The sequence below is a fragment of the Mesoplodon mirus genome (genome assembly GCF_964341445.2).
Source record: "Mesoplodon mirus genome assembly, chromosome: 7".
NCBI classification, from domain to species: Eukaryota; Metazoa; Chordata; class Mammalia; order Artiodactyla; family Ziphiidae; genus Mesoplodon; species Mesoplodon mirus.
This window is the reverse complement of record NC_138983.1, coordinates 133,618,303-133,638,306: the sequence shown is the minus strand read 5'-3', so window position 1 is coordinate 133,638,306 and position 20,004 is coordinate 133,618,303. Positions and strand designations below refer to the sequence as shown.

At 52.6% G+C, this 20,004-nt stretch overlaps 1 protein-coding gene across 3 annotated transcripts in view; it reads left to right on the top strand.

Moving 5' to 3' along the window:
- Positions 1–20,004, top strand: part of KIRREL3 (kirre like nephrin family adhesion molecule 3) — a 543,536-nt gene that overhangs the window by 444,816 nt on the left and 78,716 nt on the right. For all 3 annotated transcript variants that reach the window (XM_082627471.1, XM_082627472.1, XM_082627470.1), the window contains 2 exons: positions 12,205–12,354; positions 17,174–17,323. In XM_082627471.1, the coding sequence (XP_082483597.1) occupies positions 12,205–12,354; positions 17,174–17,323 (300 nt within the window). The remainder of the gene's footprint in view (positions 1–12,204; positions 12,355–17,173; positions 17,324–20,004) is intronic.

The following is a 20,004-nucleotide window of genomic DNA, read 5'->3' as shown; positions in this document are numbered from 1 at the left end:
AGCTTCCCCTCACCTGTGTTTCAGAGTCAAGGCTACCAAGAGCTGCAAATGGCAATGCTAGGGTTGAAAGTGTGTCCCAGCAGAGATCCAGGAGAAACAGACAATGAAGAGAAGGCTTGTCTTCCAACCCTGCCTATTCTTCTGGCTTCTCTGTATTTCCAGTCCTGGTCCAAAAGAAGGAGATTGACCTCTTTCCATCCCAACAGGGCTCTAAGCCTGTGCAGACCTTGACAGGAGTTGGACGTGCCACCCGAGGCAGCTGCCCCCGATACTCCCAGCCTGGAGCAACCATGTTCCTCTTCATCACATCCACACCTATAACTTTCCCGATTTGCAGATGAGTTCTCAGGTCAACACCCAATGAGAGGACACGTAGTGAAAACACTTCTCCCACTGCCTGAGCCATAGTGATGCTCAGGAAGTGTGAGTGAATCCCACCTTCTTCCGCCAGACCCAAGGACCCAACTACAACCAGGGCATCTTCTCTCTTCTCCTGAGCGATTCCGGGCCCCTCTCCACAAACGTATTTACAACTGAGTTCACTGCCCGCCCCCAAACCTGCTTCTTCCCCTGAGACAGCAATGGTTCCAGCAGTCACCCATTCACCCCGTTCTGCAGGCCAGGCAGAGGGGGGCCTTTAGCCCTCCAGCCTCCTCGTCCCACATCAAGTGCTATCGATTCTACCTCCGTTGGCTCCTAAATCCATTTCCTTCTTTCCATGGCTGCCGCTTCAGCCTGAGCCCTTATGAGCAAAATCCTCCTGATGAGTCTTCCTGCCTTCAATTTATCTTTCTTCATCCACCCTCCTCACTGTGGCCACTGTGATCATTCTCAAACTCAGACCTGAGCCTGTGGGTCAAAACCAGTAATGATTTCTCATGAGTGCAAACTTCTCAGTGTGCATCCCAGGGCCTACGTAGCTGGACCTACCACGTTCTCTCGATACACATCCTACATGCACAGAGGCCACGGGCCCATCACCCCAGGCTCGCGGTGAGAGGGCATGCAGGACCCTGTGCGCTTTCCTCAGAGTGTCCTGTTCATTCTCACAAACAACCCAACAAGCACGATTACCATCTTATGGGAAAACTGAGGTTCGGAGTAACTAAGAAATTTGCCCAGGGATGCACAGCTGTAACAGCAGAGCCAGAGATCACGCCTGGATCGTGTGGCGTCCGTGCTTTTATTCCCTGAACGCGTTCTGACCTCCTCGCTTTCCTTACGCCGTCCCCATCCCAGGAAACGTTTCCTCCTTGCCCTCATCTTGCTTACCCTTCCAGGCCATTTCCGAAGCCAGCCCTTCGGCAACTCCTTTCCCCATTCTCCCAGAAGGAAAAATCTTTCCTCCTTGGGACTTTCTTCTTTTATTATTATTATATAAGTTTCAGGGGAACACATAGTGATTCACAATTTTTTTATTATTATTAGTTTATTTATTTATTTATTTATTTTTGTCTGCATTGGGTCTTCGTTGCTGCACGTGGGCTTTCTTTAGTTGCGGCGAGCGGGGGCTACTCTTCGTTGCGTTGCGTGGGCTTCTCATTGCAGTGGCTCCTCTTGTTGCGGAGCACGGGCTCTAGACGTGTAGGTCTCAGTAGTTGTAGCACGTGGGCTCAGTAGTGTGGCTCGCGGGCTCTAGAGCGCAGGCTCAGTAGTTGTGGTGCACGGGCTTAGATGCTCCGAGGCATGTGGGATCTTCCTGGACCAGGGCTCGAACCCGTGTCCCCTGCCTTGGCAGGCAGATTCTTAACCACCGGGCCACCAGGGAAGCCCTAGTGAGTCACAATTTTTAAAGGTTATACTCCATTTATAATTATTAAAAAATATTGGCTATATCCTCTGTGTTGTAGAATACATCCTTGCAGCTTATTTATTTTATCCACAGTAGTTCGCACCTCTTAATCCCCTAGCCCTCTCTTGCCCCTCCCCCCTTTTCTCTCCCTACTGGTAACCAATAGTTTGTTCTCTGTATCTGTGAGTCTGTTTCCGGTTTGTGATATTCTTAGGACTTTATACCTCACTTGGGGAACCTTTTATTTTAGTTCCCTGTGCACACATTTGTCGCCTCCAGACACTAAGCTCCTTGTCGTGCAAAATACATCATTCCCTCCTCTGCATCCCCACACCTGGCCAGGGGTCTTGGAGACTGATGGGGTGGGACCTGCCCCTGTGTGTGGCCAATGGCACATCACTGGTACCATTACACCCCATAATGATCAGTTTTATTATTAGGGGGCTAGGACATAACCCCATAACCCCCAATCCCGCTCTCCTGAGTAGGTCACAACAGGGCATTCCAGAAATTCCCCAAAACTCATTCTCCTGCATTAAGAGCTGGCCCTGTGCTGAGCCACAGGACAGCAGCAGAAGTCAAGACTTGGGCCTCCAGGCGCGATCTGAGCCACCTGCCCTGGTCCTTTCCCACCCGCCTGGCATTGCTGGTGTCAGCTGAGCTCTGGGCTGGCCCCTGCCTCCCCTCCCTTCCACCCATCTGTTCACTTCTTGGACCCTGTGCAGCTTCCCTTAATCTCATAAGAGGCAATTTGCATGCTCTGGGCTGGGAAAAACCTGGCAACAAATAATCCCCGGTGCAAGTATTCTTAAGCCTTCCCCAATTGGTCACTAATAGCAGAGCAGATGGTGACATTTGCGCCTTTTCTGCATGGCTAACCAGGTAGCTCCAGGAGCCTGAAGCCAGTAAAGGCAGGGCTGCAGGAGGCTCAAATGCTCACCTCTCTCACCTGCACGACTCATGGGAAGGAGCAGATTCTAATCGGTCCAACTTCAGATTTGCAAAGTGTCCTTTCCCATCCCTGGGACCCCTCGTGGCTCCGGTTTTAATAGTCCTGGGCTCAGGAAAGACTCACAAATAGTGATGAAAACTAGAACAAACCTTTATGAAACACCTTGTGTGTACCCAGATCATTTACACATGTGGCCCCTCAGCCTCACGGCAGCTTTGCAAAGTAGGTGTGTCACCCCCGTTTTACAAATGGGGAAACTGAGGCTCAGAGCGGGTGAGGAATGTGCCCCACATCATACTGCTAGTGACAGGGCTGGAGTTCCTTCCCAGGCCCGCCTGGTTCTGTGTTTTTTCCACTGTCCAGGACCCAGGCCCTGGCAGGTGACCCGTTATGCACTCAAAGTGGGTCCCTGAGGTTACCCGTCACTCACACCTTTGCTTGTAGTTTCCCTCCCACAGAAGGACATCTTTCTTCCATCACATCCCCGTACCCTGATTCCTCCTCCAGGAAGCCCCTCTGTTTCTCCTCCCCACCCCTACGCTTGCAGCAGGCCTTTCTTAAAGCCCAAGAGAACTTTATGTGACATCTTTATGAGACTCCTTTATGAGACCCATCACCTTCTCCCTCACGGTCTAGGAACTTGGGTCAAGTGCGGCCGTGCACAGACTCTCAGTAAGTTTCGCTGAATGTCCTGGGAGTTGCAGCAAGCAGGACTTCAGCCGGGCTGCCCCGCATTCAGGAACAGGGGTGGCAGTGACGCTCCCAGGGCATCAGAGGAGTCCTCACTTCACCTGTTCCTGGACCCCTGGGCATCCCCGGGGCATCACTCAGCCACTTCCTCCTTGCCGTTCCCTCCCCGCTGAAGGAGCAAGTGAGGCTGGCTGTGCCCTGGGCTCCATAAAAGCCAGGCAAGCTTACCAGGTGGCCCTGACATTCCTGTCCAGGTCTGGCTGGGATTAACCCTAAGGGCAGTGGTCACCTCCCCTCCACTTGTTACTGGAGAAAAGGCCTGGCCAGAGTGCCCAGAGGGATGGGAGGAGGAGGGTGAGCACACTCCACACCATCTCCCGAGGGGGGTTGCAGGGGATATGGGGACCTCAGCACCCCTGCTCCCCGCATCAGGCTGCGGTGCAGAGTCTGCCCCGAGGCTGTCTCTCCTGTTACACTAACTAACCCCACACCCCTCGCTCTCTGCACTAGGGCATGCGGACCCCACAGAGAGCTGCCTCTTGTACCAGCATGGGACCACCTGCCCACCAGATCAGTGACTGGGGAGAGGCACAGACACATATGCTTGTAGGGGTGGCAACAGACTTATGACACTGCAGTACCAGAATGTGTCCCCAGAAGATCTGGGGTTGACAATTATCAGGGGCAGGGATGGGTGAGCGCCATGGTCCCTCTGAGCCTGGCAGGGAGGACCCCGGCCAGCATGGGTGTGGCTCACTGGGCCTTCCTCCTGCCTGTTCTACACACACACACACACACACACACACACACACACACACACACATGCACAGCCAGAGTCAGGCCGCAGCACCACGAGCTCCTGGAACCTTAAAGCCTTAAAGATTGTCCAGACCACAGTCCCTTCCAGGGGTCTCCACAGTGACCCTGACAGCAGAGGAAGGCCTTGGCCTTCTCAGCCTACATTTTAGTCCCAGAAAAAATTCCACCACACCACCTCCCCCAAAATTCTAAACTAGAGGCTTTCAAAGATTCTGAAAGAATAAGAAGAGTTTGTTCAAGCAAAATTTTAAGTGGTTGACAAGGAACAGAAGCAGAAGAGGTCTGGCTGGAGAAGGGGTGAGGCCTACAAGTCAATTCATTCAGCCCCACAGACACACACACACACACACGTGCATACACCACGGCAGCCAAGCCCCTGGAGCGTGGCTGTAAAGGCATCACTCAGGGTGATCTGGCCCTTATAACCTCAGCCAGCAAAGTGCCTCTTCCCTCCCCAGGAAGTAACTGGGAATTGGTGGGGGAACCTCAGATCGGGGGCCAGAGATGTGTGAGCTCCTAGAGACTCACGGGGTGTTCAGCGTTTTCAATGTTTTCCTGGAAGACAGTGGGGACCTCCCCGAGCCCGATGGTGATGGTTCACTCCATGCTAAGGTGTGCTGCGAGTCCCCAAAAAGAGACTGAGGCGAGGGGCTGGGCGGTCAGGGGTGGCCCCTTCGGAGAGCCTGGTGGGCTGAAGGAGGCGAGGCAGAGAGCGGGGGGTGGGGCGCCTTGGAGAACAGTCTAGAGAAGTCACGAGAGAGGTGCTGAGCAGAAAGCAGAGGGCAGGGAGCAGCCGGCAGCAGGACAGGACAGCAGGGCTGCAGGCGGGGAGGCCCCAGGCTGTGCTGGTGCGGGGCGTGGGGGACCCGAGCCCTCCGGGGCTTCTCCCGCCGCCCCCTCCCCCGCCCTGGGCGAGGCTGCACCGGCACCTGTCCCTCCCAGCGCTGAGGACATGAGGGTCTTCCCCCCACCCGCCGCCACCCCTACGCCTCCTCCCCCTGGCCACCGTCAGTGGCCGCCTCCATCCCGCTCCTGACTCAGAGCCCGCCCCGCGCCCCGTCCTTCCAGCCGGAAGCAGCCCCCGCTCCCTGAGGTTTGGAGAGAAGGCTCCAAAGGCCCCACCGGCTCAGACTTCGGACCCTGCCCCTCACCTGCTGCTTCACTCCTGCCTGCTCACCCCCAATCCTGACTCAGCAAACCTTGAGGGGGTCACGTTCCCTTTCCCGGGCTCAGCGGGGACACGCAGACTCGCTCCCCTGCCTCCGTGCTGTAGCGGTCTGCGGCAGAGTCGGTGAGAAGCCCTCCTGGCCCGGGCAGGACACGGCAGCCTGGGCATGCCGGGTGACACGCGGGCCGGGGCACTCAACTCAGAGGCTCTGAAATGGCCCCGGGACCACGGTTCCGCAGGGCCCTTCCCTTCCTGGGACGGGACCATCCTCCCAGGAAGGGAACGAGAAGGATGGCCTGCATCCACCTCCAGGATCACATCCTCCTCCCTCCAACTGGTCAGACGTGTGAGAGTTCCAGATGCGTTTCCACCCGGCCCTCTCCTTTAACATTTCCTCGAGACTTTTCAGTTCTGGCCAAGGACGAGGGGAAGAGGTCTCAGGTGGGTTCTGTGAGCTCCCCGAAGCTGAGGTCTAGTAGAGGACCTCGGGATGAGGCTCTGAAACAGGACTGCTGGGCCTGCCGCTCCTTCCCCACCGCTCAGCACTCTGGGTCCCCGTACGGCCTCATCTTCCCGTGGGTCTCGTTTTTTTCATATTTCATAGGACTGACTATGGAGAGAATTCAACCAGATAACCTCTTAATACATGGTTTACGTTCAGTGAAAGTCAGTTATTATTAATTCTATATAATAAAAACACTATGAATAATATATAACTAGTTATATAATAATATTTATATAACAGTATTATATTAATAATGACTAGCTGTATAACAATACGTACCGATACATACTACACCTCCTTTCTGTTGAACACCCACCCCCGTGGTGGCCAGCACTGGAGTCCACTCTGAACCTTAATTCCACTGGGAGGAGGCTATGTAAGCTTAGGGAAGAACCAAGAAAGCACTTTTTCTCCAAAGATCCTCTGCCTCTCTTTAGATGGTCTGAGGGAGCTGCTCAGTCAGTGGGATGAGTACTTGTTTGAGAATCAAAATCCAGGTGCCAGGCCCTTAATTAAATAGCCAATGTGGGAGCTTCCCTGGTGGCACAGTGGTTGAGAGTCCACCTGCCGATGCAGGGGACACGGGTTCGTGCCCCGGTCTGGGAGGATCCCACATACTGCAGAGCGGCTGGGCCAGTGAGCCATGGCCGCTGAGCCTGCGTGTCTGTAGCCTGTGCTCCACAACAGGAGAGGCCACAACAGTGAGAGGCCCGTGTACCGCAAAAAAGTAATAATAATAAATAATTTTTTAAATTAATTAATGAATTAATTAAATATGTCCCTATTTCCACCTTCCCAGAAGAGAAGAGTAAGAAAATGAATGAGTTAAGATCACAGAGGATAACCTCTAAAAAAAAAAAAAAAGCCAACGTGGGATAGTGGAAAGAAAACAGGGTTTGCAACCAGAGACACTTTCGTTTAAATGACACCTGGGCACACTATGTGACCTTGAACTACACCTGAGCCCACTGTGTGACCTTGAACTACACCAGGGCCCACTGTGTGACCTTGAAGTATACCTGGGCCCACCGTGTGACCTTGAAGTATACCTGGGTCCACTGTGTGACCCTGGGCCTGTCACTTCATTTCCAGGAGGCTCAGTTCACCTGCAAACTGTGGGTAATAACCTCTAACTAGCATTGTAGTTATAGCCTCCATGAATAACTCAGTTATTTTTGTCTGGTAAAGCCTGACTCCTTAGGACGCCGGCCCTTTGCCTTTATTTCTCACCTCACTGCTCCTGTGTGGTGTGCTCAGCACAATATCTGTCCAATCAGTCATTTATAATGTAAAAAGCGTCTTTCTGCAGTGACCACAGATCTCGGGAGACAAAGCAGAGTAGGTAAGCTTCCTGTGCCACAGGCGAATTAAACCTAGGCACTCAGAGCACAAGATGGAAAGGTCGCTGTAGCCCTGCCCTCAAGGGGTTTACCCTCTAGTTCTTACTTGCTTTTGGTTCTTTGTCACCTAACATACAGTAGGTGTTCAATAAAGGACTGAAGATATTAAGGGAGATGGGAAGGAGGAAAAGGGGTCCGCGGGGAGGAGGAGAGAGAGAGAAGACCGCCTCCTGGTGACGGGAGCTCCAGAGGTACAAGTGAAGGTCATGGGCTGAGCACTCAGCCTTCAGAGACGGGCAGAGCTAGTCAGGGGGCCTGAAAGAGGGGCGAGTTCCAGGAGGGTGGAACACTGAGGACTGGGGCCGGGGACCTCAGTGAAGAGCCAGCCCAGGGTTGCTACTGCTGAGCATCCAGGGAGCAGGGCGGGGTACATTGTGGAGAAGCTTGTAATGCAGTCTGGAAGGTCAGGAAGTATCCTGCAGACAGTGGAGAGCCACCCCCCATAAAGGGAGAGAACATGAGCTAAGTGGTGATTTAGGAAGAAACATTCAGCTCAGTGCTTAAAAGGATTCGTAATCTGTTGAAAGAACCCCAGTTGAGATGATGAGGGCCTGGGCTTGGATGGTAGCTGCAGGAATGGAGAGGAAAGGGTGGATCTGGGAAATATTAAAGGGGGGAAGGCTGGGCCAGACTTGGTGATGGTGACAGATACATGTACCATGGAATACTATTCAGCCATAAAAAAAGAGTGAAATAATGCCATTTGCAGCAACATGGTTGGACTTGAGATTATCATACTGAAGTAAATCAGACAGAGAAAGACAAGTATCAAGTGATATCACTTATATGTGGAATCTAAAAAAAAAAAAGATACAAATGAACTTATTTACTAAGCAGAAACAGACCCACAGACATAGAAAACAAACTTATGGTTACCAAAGGGGAAGGGGGGATAGCAATAAATTAGGAGTTTGGGATTAACATATACACACCACTAAATATGAAGTAGATAAACACTAAATATGAAGTAGATAAACACTAAATATAAAGTAGATAAACACTAAATATAAAGTAAATAAACAACAAGGACCTACTATGTAGCCCAGGGAACTATATTCAATATCTTGTTATAATCTATAATAGAAAAGAATCTGAAAAACAATATATAAATATATATAAAACTGGATCACTTTGCTGTACACCTGAAACTAACACAACATTGTAAATCAACTATACTTCAATAAAAATAAATAAATAAACAAAAATAAAGCATGAGAAGGGAGGTCACACGGGCTGCCGGGCTTCACACCAGGAGAACGTGTTTGGAGAAAATGGGAAACTGAAGCAGAAACCTGGGATGGTGTTGAGTCCACAATGAGAGGAGGACACTGGCTAATGCAATACACACTGTGCTCAGATCAGAGCTGCCGGATGTGGGGAACCCAGACGTGCTCACCTGCAGGGATGGACCAGGTCGCATTCACCCACTTCTCACCAGACAGTGCAGTTTCTGCCTCCTGGCAGGTTTCAACAAGTGTGTGCTGAATAAACAAAGGTTCTCAAGGGGCTTCCTGTCTACGCAATATACTGCCCAGGAGGTTATAGAAAATGATCATTTGCCTTTCACCTCTCTGGCCTGCAAAGCAGGAAGTGAGGGAACCGGTGAGGAGATTCTTTGGACAAGAACCTGCCCCCGTGGTTGCATGCCGCATCCCCAAGGGCTTCTGAGCCTCAAAAGGAGGCCTCAGGACCTGTCCCACTAGGTCCATCCCTCCACCACCTCGCCATCCTCTTGCACTGCAATCTTCATCTCCTCTAGAAGTGACCCCTGACTTAGGTTCTGCTTGAGAAAGCATCTCATTGATTCAAAAGAGAAAAGTGTTGAATGGCTTGTATTTAATGCACAAAAATTAAAAGTATGCTGGGACTTCCCCGGTGGCCCAGTGGTTAGGACTCCATGTTTCCACTGCAGGGAGTACAGGTTCAATCCCTGTCGGGGAGCTAAGATTCAGCATGCCGCCAGGTGCGGCCAAAAAAAAAAAAAAAAAAAAAAGTCGTCAGAGCACTAACTACGCCCTCCCCTGAAATAATTTGCCAATCATGTCCTTTGGGGCAGCTTTATGAGACTATCCAGCGTACCTGTATCCCTCCAGAAACGTTCTTTCCATAGAAAAGCCAAGGGGATCCAAACGAACAAAATGTGAAAGCCGAAAAGTCCCTCTGAAGCCTGCTAGGATCGGTCGGGAGACTCTAGTCCCCTCGAGGTCAGTTCCTACTTCCCTGCCCCTCAGGCTCCCTTCCGTCGGCCCCTACCCCAACTCCTGGCTCTGAGGCGGCCTCCAAGGTGAAATAGTGACCGCTTAGTGTCCACCTGCACGCCTGCTTCTGACAACGTCTCCTCCCAGCCCCTCCAGAGCCCGGTTTCCATGGTGACAGCCCCTCTTCTCCCTGGGGCACTGCCACACCCGTCACCCTTGTGCTTCTCACCCTCGACCCTGCCCGCACCTTGGCCTGGGGATGCTTCCTGCACTCCAGCTCCCCGGGCACCCTCACCAACACCAAGAGGAAGAGGGACTGGGTGGGGGGGACGGAGGAGACCAGGCCAGTTCCCACCTCAGGCCTCCCTATTCATGGGCATTCTGGGGGCTCAGGCTCCACTGCTGAGGGCCAGCTTCTCCCAACCGCCCAGCTCTCAGCTGACAACCTGATACTTCTCTCTGATCACACAATCTTTGGCAGCTATTGCTGCTGTCTTGACACTGTCCTTGCAAGGAAGATGCTGAGATAGAAGAATGCGCTGTGAAATCATCATTAGAGCCTGGAGGAGGAGGCTGGGAGAGGACCGGTCTCCCGCTCACGCATGCTCTCTGCATCCCAGCCTCTCCCGCCCCTCTTTCTCCGCCTCTTCTCCCTCTGCCTTCTCTCCATCTCTCTCTTCCTCTCCACTTCTCCTCTCCTGCTCTCCTCACTCCCCTCCCTTTCTCCTCTCATCTCTTCCCTCCTTCTCTCTCTTGCTTTGGTGCCAGAAACAGTCTAATTACAACAGGGAACTTGAAGAGACAGGAAGGAAGAAAAAAAAAAAAAACCCACACATAGCTGATGATAATGACCTATGAAATCTGATTTATAACGCTCAAATCAGAATAAAAAGTGTTACTCTCCCATTTCAGGGCCGATTTGATTTTTAATGAGATCCCTCAGAGACCCAGCCAAGATCGCATCAGGTTGGAAACTCAGCTACCTTCCCGCCTGCCACCAACTCTCCAGTGTGGACCTCTGTCTGTCCTCCACTGCCACCCCCAGCGCCCCTTGGAGCCACACGTTCGTGGCTCCCTTCTTAGGGCCATCTGCTGCTGAGAGCTTGGCCCTAACCGTGGTCCAAGCCTGGGGCTCTGTGCCCCCAAGTTGGACAGCAGCCAGTGTCCAGGACCTCTGTGGCCACCTCTGACTCTCTTCAGGTGGAGGGGCAGCCTGCCCACCAGGTCCTGTTTTCCTCGGCTGTGTATCTGCATCTGCAGAGCAGGGGGTAGGAAAGAATACAGGCTTAGACGTCACGAGCCCCAGGTCAAACCCCACTCATCAGCTGTGTGACCTTGGGCAGGTTACTTTGCCTCTCTGATCTGGGTGTCTTTGCTATGAAATGGGAATCGTCCTGCTCTGAAGTGTAATTACACAGTTACAGGAGGGACAGCATGGGAAGTACAGATGGTGCTGTGGGCCGGGAGCTCAGCGGGTGTCAGTGTCCCATGTCCTGTTGTCCATTCATCTGTGGCCTCCCAGGGAATGTGGGTCACATCACCCCCCTTCTTCAGCGGTCCATCCAGGATGAGGCGTAGGGACTGCATGCAGTAGATGAGAACATGGTCCTTAGAGCCAGAAAGTCTTGGATTCGCTGCCCTGGTCCTGACGCTAGATGCTCCCTGGACAACTTATTTAAGCTCTAAGGCTCAGTGGGCTGAGTCCCTGTGAAAAGGGCTTAATAAGGCTCCACACAAGGGTTGTGGGGATGTGACAGCCACAGAGAAGGCCCACAGGGCATGTGGTGAGTCATTAACATGCGCAGCTCCTGTTACTATTTTTTTACCTCCTTGGGCCTCATTTCCTCATCTGAAAAATGGGGATAAAAAGAGTACCTGCCTCATAGGTTGTTATGAGGATGAAAATATTAACAGGCTAATATTTTTAAATCTTGGAACAATGTCTGGCCTATTATACCCAATGTGGGTGTCTCTGTTTAATAAAATATGGAACTGCCTACCTTAGATGGTTCAGGGAGGTGTGTATGGGCAGGTGTGGGTTCACACTGATGATTTGCTCCCAGTGACAGAGAGGCTGGTGCAGGGTCTGCTGCAGGAAAGAAAGGGACAGGAGACGATTACCTGCTCACTCAACGCCACCATCCCTCACACTCCACCACCCCTCATCCCGCCAAATTTGGCCCTAGTCCCATCCTGGGAGCCACTAAAACGATGACATTATTGATATTTCTTGGATTCTCAGGTTTAACCAAAGCACACCACGCCCTATGCCTGTTGCCCTATTGAAGCACACCCCGCCCCCCCCAGAGTGCTTCCAACTGGGGGTCTCTCTCCTGCCTCTGCCCCCTTGTGGAAGTAGGCGCCCGGAAGTGGCGTTAAGGGGAAAGAGGAATAACACGTGCCAAGTGCAGTGGCACATGGCCCGTTTGGGGGCTGGAGGATGGCTGGAGCACAGTGTGAGTGCACCGGGGATTGATGGGCAGGGAGCCTGCAGCCAGGGCAAGATCCTGCAAGCAGGGGATGGAGCTGGGGGCAGTGAAGAAGCCGCAGCTGGGCCCCAGGCAGGTAGGGAGGTGCTCTGGGGGTCCTTGTCCCCCAGGGTAGCCTAGGCTCTGCTTCCAAAGCTCGAGGGGAAGCCCTTCCGGCAAGACACTGACCGTTGCACTTGTTTCCTTCCTAGGTCAAGTGTACTCCTTCAGCCAGCAGCCCCAGGACCAGGCTGTGGTATCGGGGCAGCCAGTGACACTGCTGTGCGCCATCCCTGAATACGATGGCTTCGTTCTGTGGATCAAAGACGGCTTGGCTCTGGGAGTGGGCAGGGACCTCTCAAGTGAGTATCCCCAGACCTCCCCAGGAAGGCCTAGAACCCGCCCCTGCCCTACCCACCCACCCCCCCTCCTAGGGAACCCCATCTTCAGTGGCATTTGGGGATTAAATCTCAGCTTTCATTGCAGATCCCACGGGCAGAGGCAGGCGAGGCAGGCCCTGGGTCCAGGATGCATAGGACTTTGAGGGCCCCTCTGACCTCTGGTGATGAATTATGAGTAAACCCTCCATTCGGCGGTCAGTCCTAAACTTAACACAGTGTTGCCCTGGAGGGTCCATTCCAAAGTCAAACATGATTCACATAAAGTCAGTTTTCCAGAAGGAAAGTGTTCCTTCTCCTGGGTCCAACACGTATTCCCCACTTAAGTCACAACCTTGTGCTTCCTTCCTTCCAACCATAAAGGGAGCCAAGTAGATTGAAAACGTGAAGAAGCCTGGTTGGGTTTAGGGGTCACCATGTGATGCAGAGAAAAGAAGACAAGTGTTTAAAATAAATTCCAAGCTTCGTTCAGCCCACCACCCAGGCTGGTATTCAGCAAAGATGCGCTGGTGGGCTCGCATGGCTGCTGAGGGCTGGCGTCTGTGCTGCCTGGTTGGTGCCCACGCCCCATCACCTCTTAGCTATTGTAAATGTCAACCCTTAAGCCCACACAGACATTTTTCCAATCCATCCTCTCCCCTGGAAGAAAAAAGAATGAAATCATCCTCCTGGTCACTCACCCATCAGCCATTATTATTCTCCCCTGAGGAGGGTAGGCATGCGGCTGTTTGCTAACTTGGCATAAACTGTAACATGAAGAACGAGGAATGTGGGTATCCCTGTGGTTGGGGAATGTCTGGGGGTGGAGAAGGAGAGAAAAATATGTGTTCAACTGAGAAGCAGCTTTGCCTCTCTCATGGTGTTCAGCTGCAGGAAAATAAAAATCAAAGTGCACTCAGGAACATGATGGTTGGGAAGTTAATATTTTAAAATGTGAGTTATGTCTTGCCAAAAATGTGTATTGAAATATTATAGCAATGGTCAATAGCATCACAGGGTTTGAGTGCTGCAGCCCAGCTGAGCACGGATAAAATACACAATCACATCTCCAAAATATACTGTGCCGCCAAAAAATTTAAGTATTGTGGGAACCAGCCAATTTCAGGGACTCTGAACCCCCTTACCACAGAGGAACTGGGGGAATAATACGATCTTCCCAAACCGAGTCCTTCACGCTCCACGAGGCTCTGAGCTGGCCCAGCACTGCTGCTGGTTAAGGAAGCTCTCTGGGTTCCCGGTCAATGGTTTTCAGCTTCCATCAGGGACTGGGGTCTTGTTGGGTCGGTGAAGAGGAAGCCCCAGGTCACCATGGATGGTTCATAGAGTGGTCACTGCTGCATGGATAATTGACCCTCTGGCATCCACTTCCATGAATGGCTTTCTGGGATCCAGCATTGGGTCCTGCTAAGTGCTGGAGGGCAATGGGATCTGATGAACTTGACTCCTCTCCAACTTGACTCCACTGATAAAAAGAAGGTCAGCCCTCTCCTTGCAGAGCCAATAAACTCAAACTCTTGGTAACGTGTTTTCTCTGTATTTGATCACCTGTCCCAAAATAGCATCACGACGATAATGACAAATATATGCTCAATAAACACTGTTTGCTTGCCTGATAAGAAAGTGAGTATAATAGATCTCAGTTCCGTTCAGGAAGTATTTGCCGAGCACCTAACATTGTGGGGGAACTGGGGCCCCTGTTATGGGGTTTCAGCCGGCTACAGCTCTGCCCTCTTCTATTGTAAATGTGTAGCCCCATCCAGTCTACCAGAAATGATGCCTTAACTGAAGACCTTACTATCTTTCTGGTCACCAAAGCTGGAAAAAACCAGTCTAAGGAAGTGATTTATAAGTACACTCCCTCATACTGATGGAACATTTTTCTTCTAAGAAGCTGAAATATTTCTCAGACATTATCTCATAAATCTACAATCATCCACGGGTAGAAAAAGAAGCCTTTTCCCCTTTATTTGGCAGGTAAATAAAATCACAGCCGAGAAAGAAATTGATTCAAACAAATACCCAGTCCCAATGCATGGGACCCTGGCTCCTAACCCCAAAAGCCCTTATACCCTGTCTGCTCTCCCTCCTCAAAACAGCGGCCTCTTTGGCTACCCTACGTCACTGTTATGTTCGTTTAAACTAGCATTTATAGACTACTTACTGAATGCCAGGTACTTTACATAGATTATCCTATCTGATCTTCACCATAACTCTGTGAGGTGTTAGCATTGTCTCCACTTTACTGACAAGGAAATGGAAAGGCAAAGAAGTTAAAGTAACTTACCCAAGACAACAGAGCTAGGCAGTGATAGAGCTGACATTGGAATCCAGGCAGTTTGTCTATAGAACCCAGACTACCAATAACTTTGCCTCCCCTGGGAGTAGCAAGAGAGAGTATTGATGCTGTGGAAGGAGTTAGAACTTCCTCAGAATCTGTGCTTCTGGGCCTGTGCTTTGCAAAGATGCTGCCAGTCCTTGGGATAGCACCACGGCTCGCTGCCTAATTATACTAATACAAACAAACCCATCACTGATGTTTTCAGCAGCTTATGGGAGCGGAAGCCTGCTGCTGACGGCTTGCAAGTCAACAAAAACACAAGCTCCGGCCAAGATGCCTGCAGGAGACCAGGGACTAATCACAGGACAGTGGGATCCAGAAGCTGGGCTGGCGGGGCTAGGGGCAGTGAGCCAGCTACATTGAGGACAGCCGCAGCAGGGTGAGAGCTGGACTAGCACCCACTTCCAGCCCCTCACCCGGCCCCAGGGAGAGCCAACTTAACTTACCCGGGCTCCTTCCCAAAGCCCAGCAGAGGGCAGGAAGGGAGGGCAGGGGGGTGGCCGGGCTCTTGGGGGTACAGCTGATGGCCTTGTAGCATCTCCAGCCAGGCCTGAACAGCTGTGGAGGGCAGGACCACTTGATAGCATGATGGGGACAATGCTAGTCATGAAAACGTGAGCCTGAAAGGCTCAGCCACACAGGATGCACCCCAAAAGCATACTGGGGAGTCTGGTGGAGGATCACAGCTACCGCCACTGACCAGAAATGGGTGCTGCTTAACAGCCCACCCCCAGGGAGCCCTGCCCCACCTCTGGAAGACCCTTAGGTTATGGGGGGTAAAAGGGGCCTAAGAGCACCAACACTTCATCCAGGGTAGAAATCTCCTCTGCAGTATTCCTGACAGGCGATCATCCCATGTATGCTTGAATACAGCCAGTGACGGGGACCTCACTACCACCTCTGGCAGCCCAGATCTTTGTTGGACACCAGTAAATTGTTAACAATATTCTAAAGTATTTCCCCATGTTCATTCTGACCCTTGGTCCTAAAGCCGTCCTTGGGAGCTACATGAACACATCTAACCCCCACTAAGAGACTTGGAGATATTTGAAGAGAGCTATGGCACGTTCCTCTGTCTCTGCTTCTGTCTCTTTAGAAGGCCAAATGTGGGCTTCCCTGGTGGCGCAGTGGTTGAGCGTCCGCCTGCCGATGCAGGGGACACGGGTTCGTGCCCCGGTCCGGGAGGATCCCACATGCCACGGAGCGGCTGGGCCCGTGAGCCATGGCCGCTGAGCCTGCGCGTCCAGAGCCTGTGCTCCACAATGGGAGAGGCCACAACAGTGAGAGGCCCGCGTACCGCAAAAAAAAAAAAAAAAAAAAAAAGGCCAAATGTGTCCAATTCCCTCCTCCTATGGCATGTTTCTGAGAATTCACTCTGCCCTAGCGAAGGCCCTTCAGAAAGAGGAGCAGCCGGGGCTGCTGGAGGGTGGATGGGCCTCTGAGGGGAGGAAAGACCCTGTAAGGCACTGGTGGGGGGAAAGCAGAGCTCTGGGAAGAGGACTGATGGAAAACAGGTCCTGCGGGAGAAACTAAGGAGGTCTAGGGTCCAAGACCCGGGAGAGAGAGAGGCTCTGCCCGTCCCGGCAGCCACGACTCATGTTGGCATTTATATTCAACCCACAGAGCATCAGGAAAGCTGCTTAATGATTTGTGATTCTCAAGCTTTTATTTATCTGTTGTTCATTGCCCATGGTGTAAGAGGCCCCGAATTTTTAAGTATCCCGGGTGCCTCCTAAGTGTTTAATCAGGCCCTGGGGTTCAGGGGGTCATAGTAGGAACGACCAGAAAAGAGCCACTTACAGTTCCAAGTGACCAGAGGGTCCTGGGAACTGGTGGGTGGGCCTCGGTTTCTACTTCCTGTCCATCCTGAAACTAAAGTTTTCCCCAGAGTGACTCCTGATCCTTTTCCAAGTTTTCTTTTTTTCCTTCTTCTCTCTCCTTCTGACTCTGTCTTCTCGGTTCGTACATCTCAGCCTGGGTCTCTCTGTCTCTCTGTGTGTCTCCTTATTAGGATGCATGTCTGCTTTACAAACCACAGTGCCGAGCGCGCTGCTTTCCAGGGTGACAGCCCCGCTGTGTCTGTCCACATTTAGCACCCCTATCTCTGCTGTCTCCTTCCCACTCTAATAATAGCTTCCCCAACATTCCTAAACTTAAAACCTACAGTACCCTTGTACACACACGCACACGCACACGCACGTGCATGCGCACGTGCACACACACACACGCGTACACACACACACACGCTGCCCCAGCCCCCTGGGGAAACTCTCTTTTGTGCTCCTTATACTGAGATCAGGGCCCTGGGCAGTCACCTCCTGCTCTGCCAGCCCCTAGGACCAGCCCCGGCTCAGGTGTCCCCACCGTCCCCCGCTGTGCCTGTCTGTCATGCCCGGCTCCTCCACCCCCGCCCCAGCCCTCCTGATATGCCTGCCGTCTCCACAGGTTACCCACAGTACCTGGTGGTAGGGAACCACCTGTCAGGGGAACATCACCTGAAGATCCTGCGGGCAGAGCTGCAAGACGATGCTGTGTACGAGTGCCAGGCCATCCAGGCCGCCATCCGGTCCCGCCCCGCACGCCTCACCGTCCTAGGTAAGAACCGTCCGTACGCTGGGCTGAGGATGCTATGGGAAGCACCCCGGGCTCAGCTCCAGAAGCCAGGGGCCAGACTGGAGGGCCCTCCCCACTGGACAAAGCTCCCCGGCATTGTCCCACAGGGCTCTGACCACTGCTGCCCCACTGTGTCAGTCCCTCCCCACCCAAAGGGGGAAAATGAAAGTTCCTGCCCTGGACATCAGAAGGCCAGCACCAGCTGACCTCTGACTTTGCCCAACCCCAGTGTGTTTGACTGCCACTTAAGGAGTTAAAAAGGGCCCCTGGGTGCTTATTTATTGAATCAGGAAACATGTTCTGCACACGTGATCCATGTGAGGTCCTGTGCTCGGTGACGGAGATCCAGAGAAGAAGGAGACACATCCTCAAGTCCCTTCTTTCTGAACTGCCCTCCCCTGGTGCTGACAAAGCCCCATCTAAAACCCTCCCCTGTCAGACTCAGCATGGAGCTCAGTTCTCTCCATGATTTCAGCATCCATAGTGACCACCCCGACCCTGCTCCTTCCCACCTTTGCTGCTCCCTGGGAATCCCGGCTCTCAGGTGGAGGACCAGGCTGCCTACGTCATCCCCAGGAAAAGTCATTTCAGGTTCTTATGCTAAATCACACCTTTACCCCTTGGTCGTTCTCCATCTTGGCTTCCCAGGAGCCCAGCATCCCTGGGACATCCTCCTGAAGAGGTCCCCACTCCTTGACTCGGGCACACCCGCCTGAGACCAGGGGACGGGCTCATCTACCTCTCCAGCTGCCTCATCCCAGTTTAGAGCTCAGCCCCTGTCAACTGCCTCCTCCGGCCAGATGTTAGCCAGGGGCCAGGCCCTCTGGGAACCACGCCGGCCCATAAGTAATAATAGCTCACGTTTGCATAGCGCTGCACAGCAGCCCTCTCAGCACCTCCTCTTATGTTACCGCGCCTGTTCCAACGCCGGCCTGCGGGACGGGGATTGTGAACCCCGGATGAGTGTCTGAGGCTCAGAGAAGCAAAGGGCACGCATGGGGGATGGCACACAGGCAGCCAGAAGAGGGAAGTCCCTCCCACCCCCACCTCCTGCAGCTGCTGTGAAGTTTGACAACAGGGTCAGCAGCTGGCATGCTGCCTCCTTGCTGCTGGCTGCTCAGAGGTGAAATATTTACGAGGGTGTCAGGTTATCTTCAGATCTACACGGCCAGCACACGGGGTAGACAGTCTCAAGCACAGCAGCAGACTGACCCCGGAGGACCACTTACCCAGCTCGGAGCTTGGCGTCTTGAGACGGGAAGGAGGAAGTGGGGGCCAACCTCAGAAACCCCCTTCCATCTCTCAGGTTCCCCCCACCTGCGATGGAAGGAATGAGAAAAATAAACCTGCTCTGGAGGGTCAATAAGTTGGGATTGACCAGGAAGAGCACCTCCTGTGTTAGAGGGAGAGGCTGCCACCTTCATCTCTCCTGAGATGTGGCTAAAATGGGACCCGGTCTGTAATCTCTGCGGGGATTGAGGGAGGAGAGAGGAGGATTCAGTGCCTAATATATTTTCTGATCTTTAAGGATTGCAAAAGGCCATATCGATTTGCTAAGTGGAATTGTAGGATCTTCATCTCCAGAGGTTATTTAGCACCACCCCTTCCCTTGTACCCCTTCCAGAGGGTCCCAGAGATGCTAAAATGAGAGGAACCTGAGCAGGGCCCACTCCTGACTTCACGCAGGATGGAAAACAGATGGAGACTCCTCTGGTTCTTAAGTTCACATCCTGGTATCAGAGCTTCAACCTGGTCATACCCAGCCAGTCACAGCCTCCCTTCCTCTCTACTATCTCAGTTAGGTGACAAAGTCCACATTATCCCAAATGTTTTACAGATAAGGAAGTTGAGGCTCAGAGAGGCAAAGGCTCTCATGGGAGGTCACACAGCTGAATTAGCCCTCAAAACAGACCCCAGATTTTCCAACTCCAAACCACTTATGTTACCTCGCCTGTTCCGATGCCAGCCTGTGGGATGGGGATTGTGGCCCCAAATGAGGGTCTGAGGCTTAGAGGAGCAAAGGGTGCTCTCTGCCTGGTCTCCACATCCCTAAATGCCCTGAGGATTGCCTTTGTCTGGCTGGTTAAGAGCCAGGCTTCTGAGAGCAGGGCCTCTGGATCTGATCTGAACAGACTTAATTTTGTCTTGGGTCACATCTAAAAGGTGTTCACTCCCCCGTCTCCCTCTCCAGAGGCCTGGCCTGGCACTGGCTTCTGGCAGTTTGGGGTGGGAAATGTTTCACAAGTCTGGAGATCAGTTGAAGAGAGGGAAGGCAGAGTTTCCAGGAGACCCTAGCAGGATGGCCTGGGTGGAATTCCTAAGGCCAGAAAGGGAGACTGAGCTGGCATTTGTCCATCAGCCTTTCGTAAGGACGCCACAAAAACCACTCCTCAAGCTTCCCCAGGCTCTGCTACATTCCCCCCTGACTCCTCAAGGCTACCCTAAGTCCTTACCCTTGAGTGGTCCTGTGGATCCCAGCCCTGGCCTGGCCCTGCAGGACTCTAGCTGAGTTTCTCCATGGTATACAGCCCCACCTACTGCCCTGGAGGGAGGCCCTACAGGCAGAAGCTGACCCAGCCTTCTGGAAAGGGAGCCTGGTCTATTCATGGTGGTGGATAGACAGGGCTTCTCCTGTCCCAGCAGAGAGAGGGCTGTTTCTACCC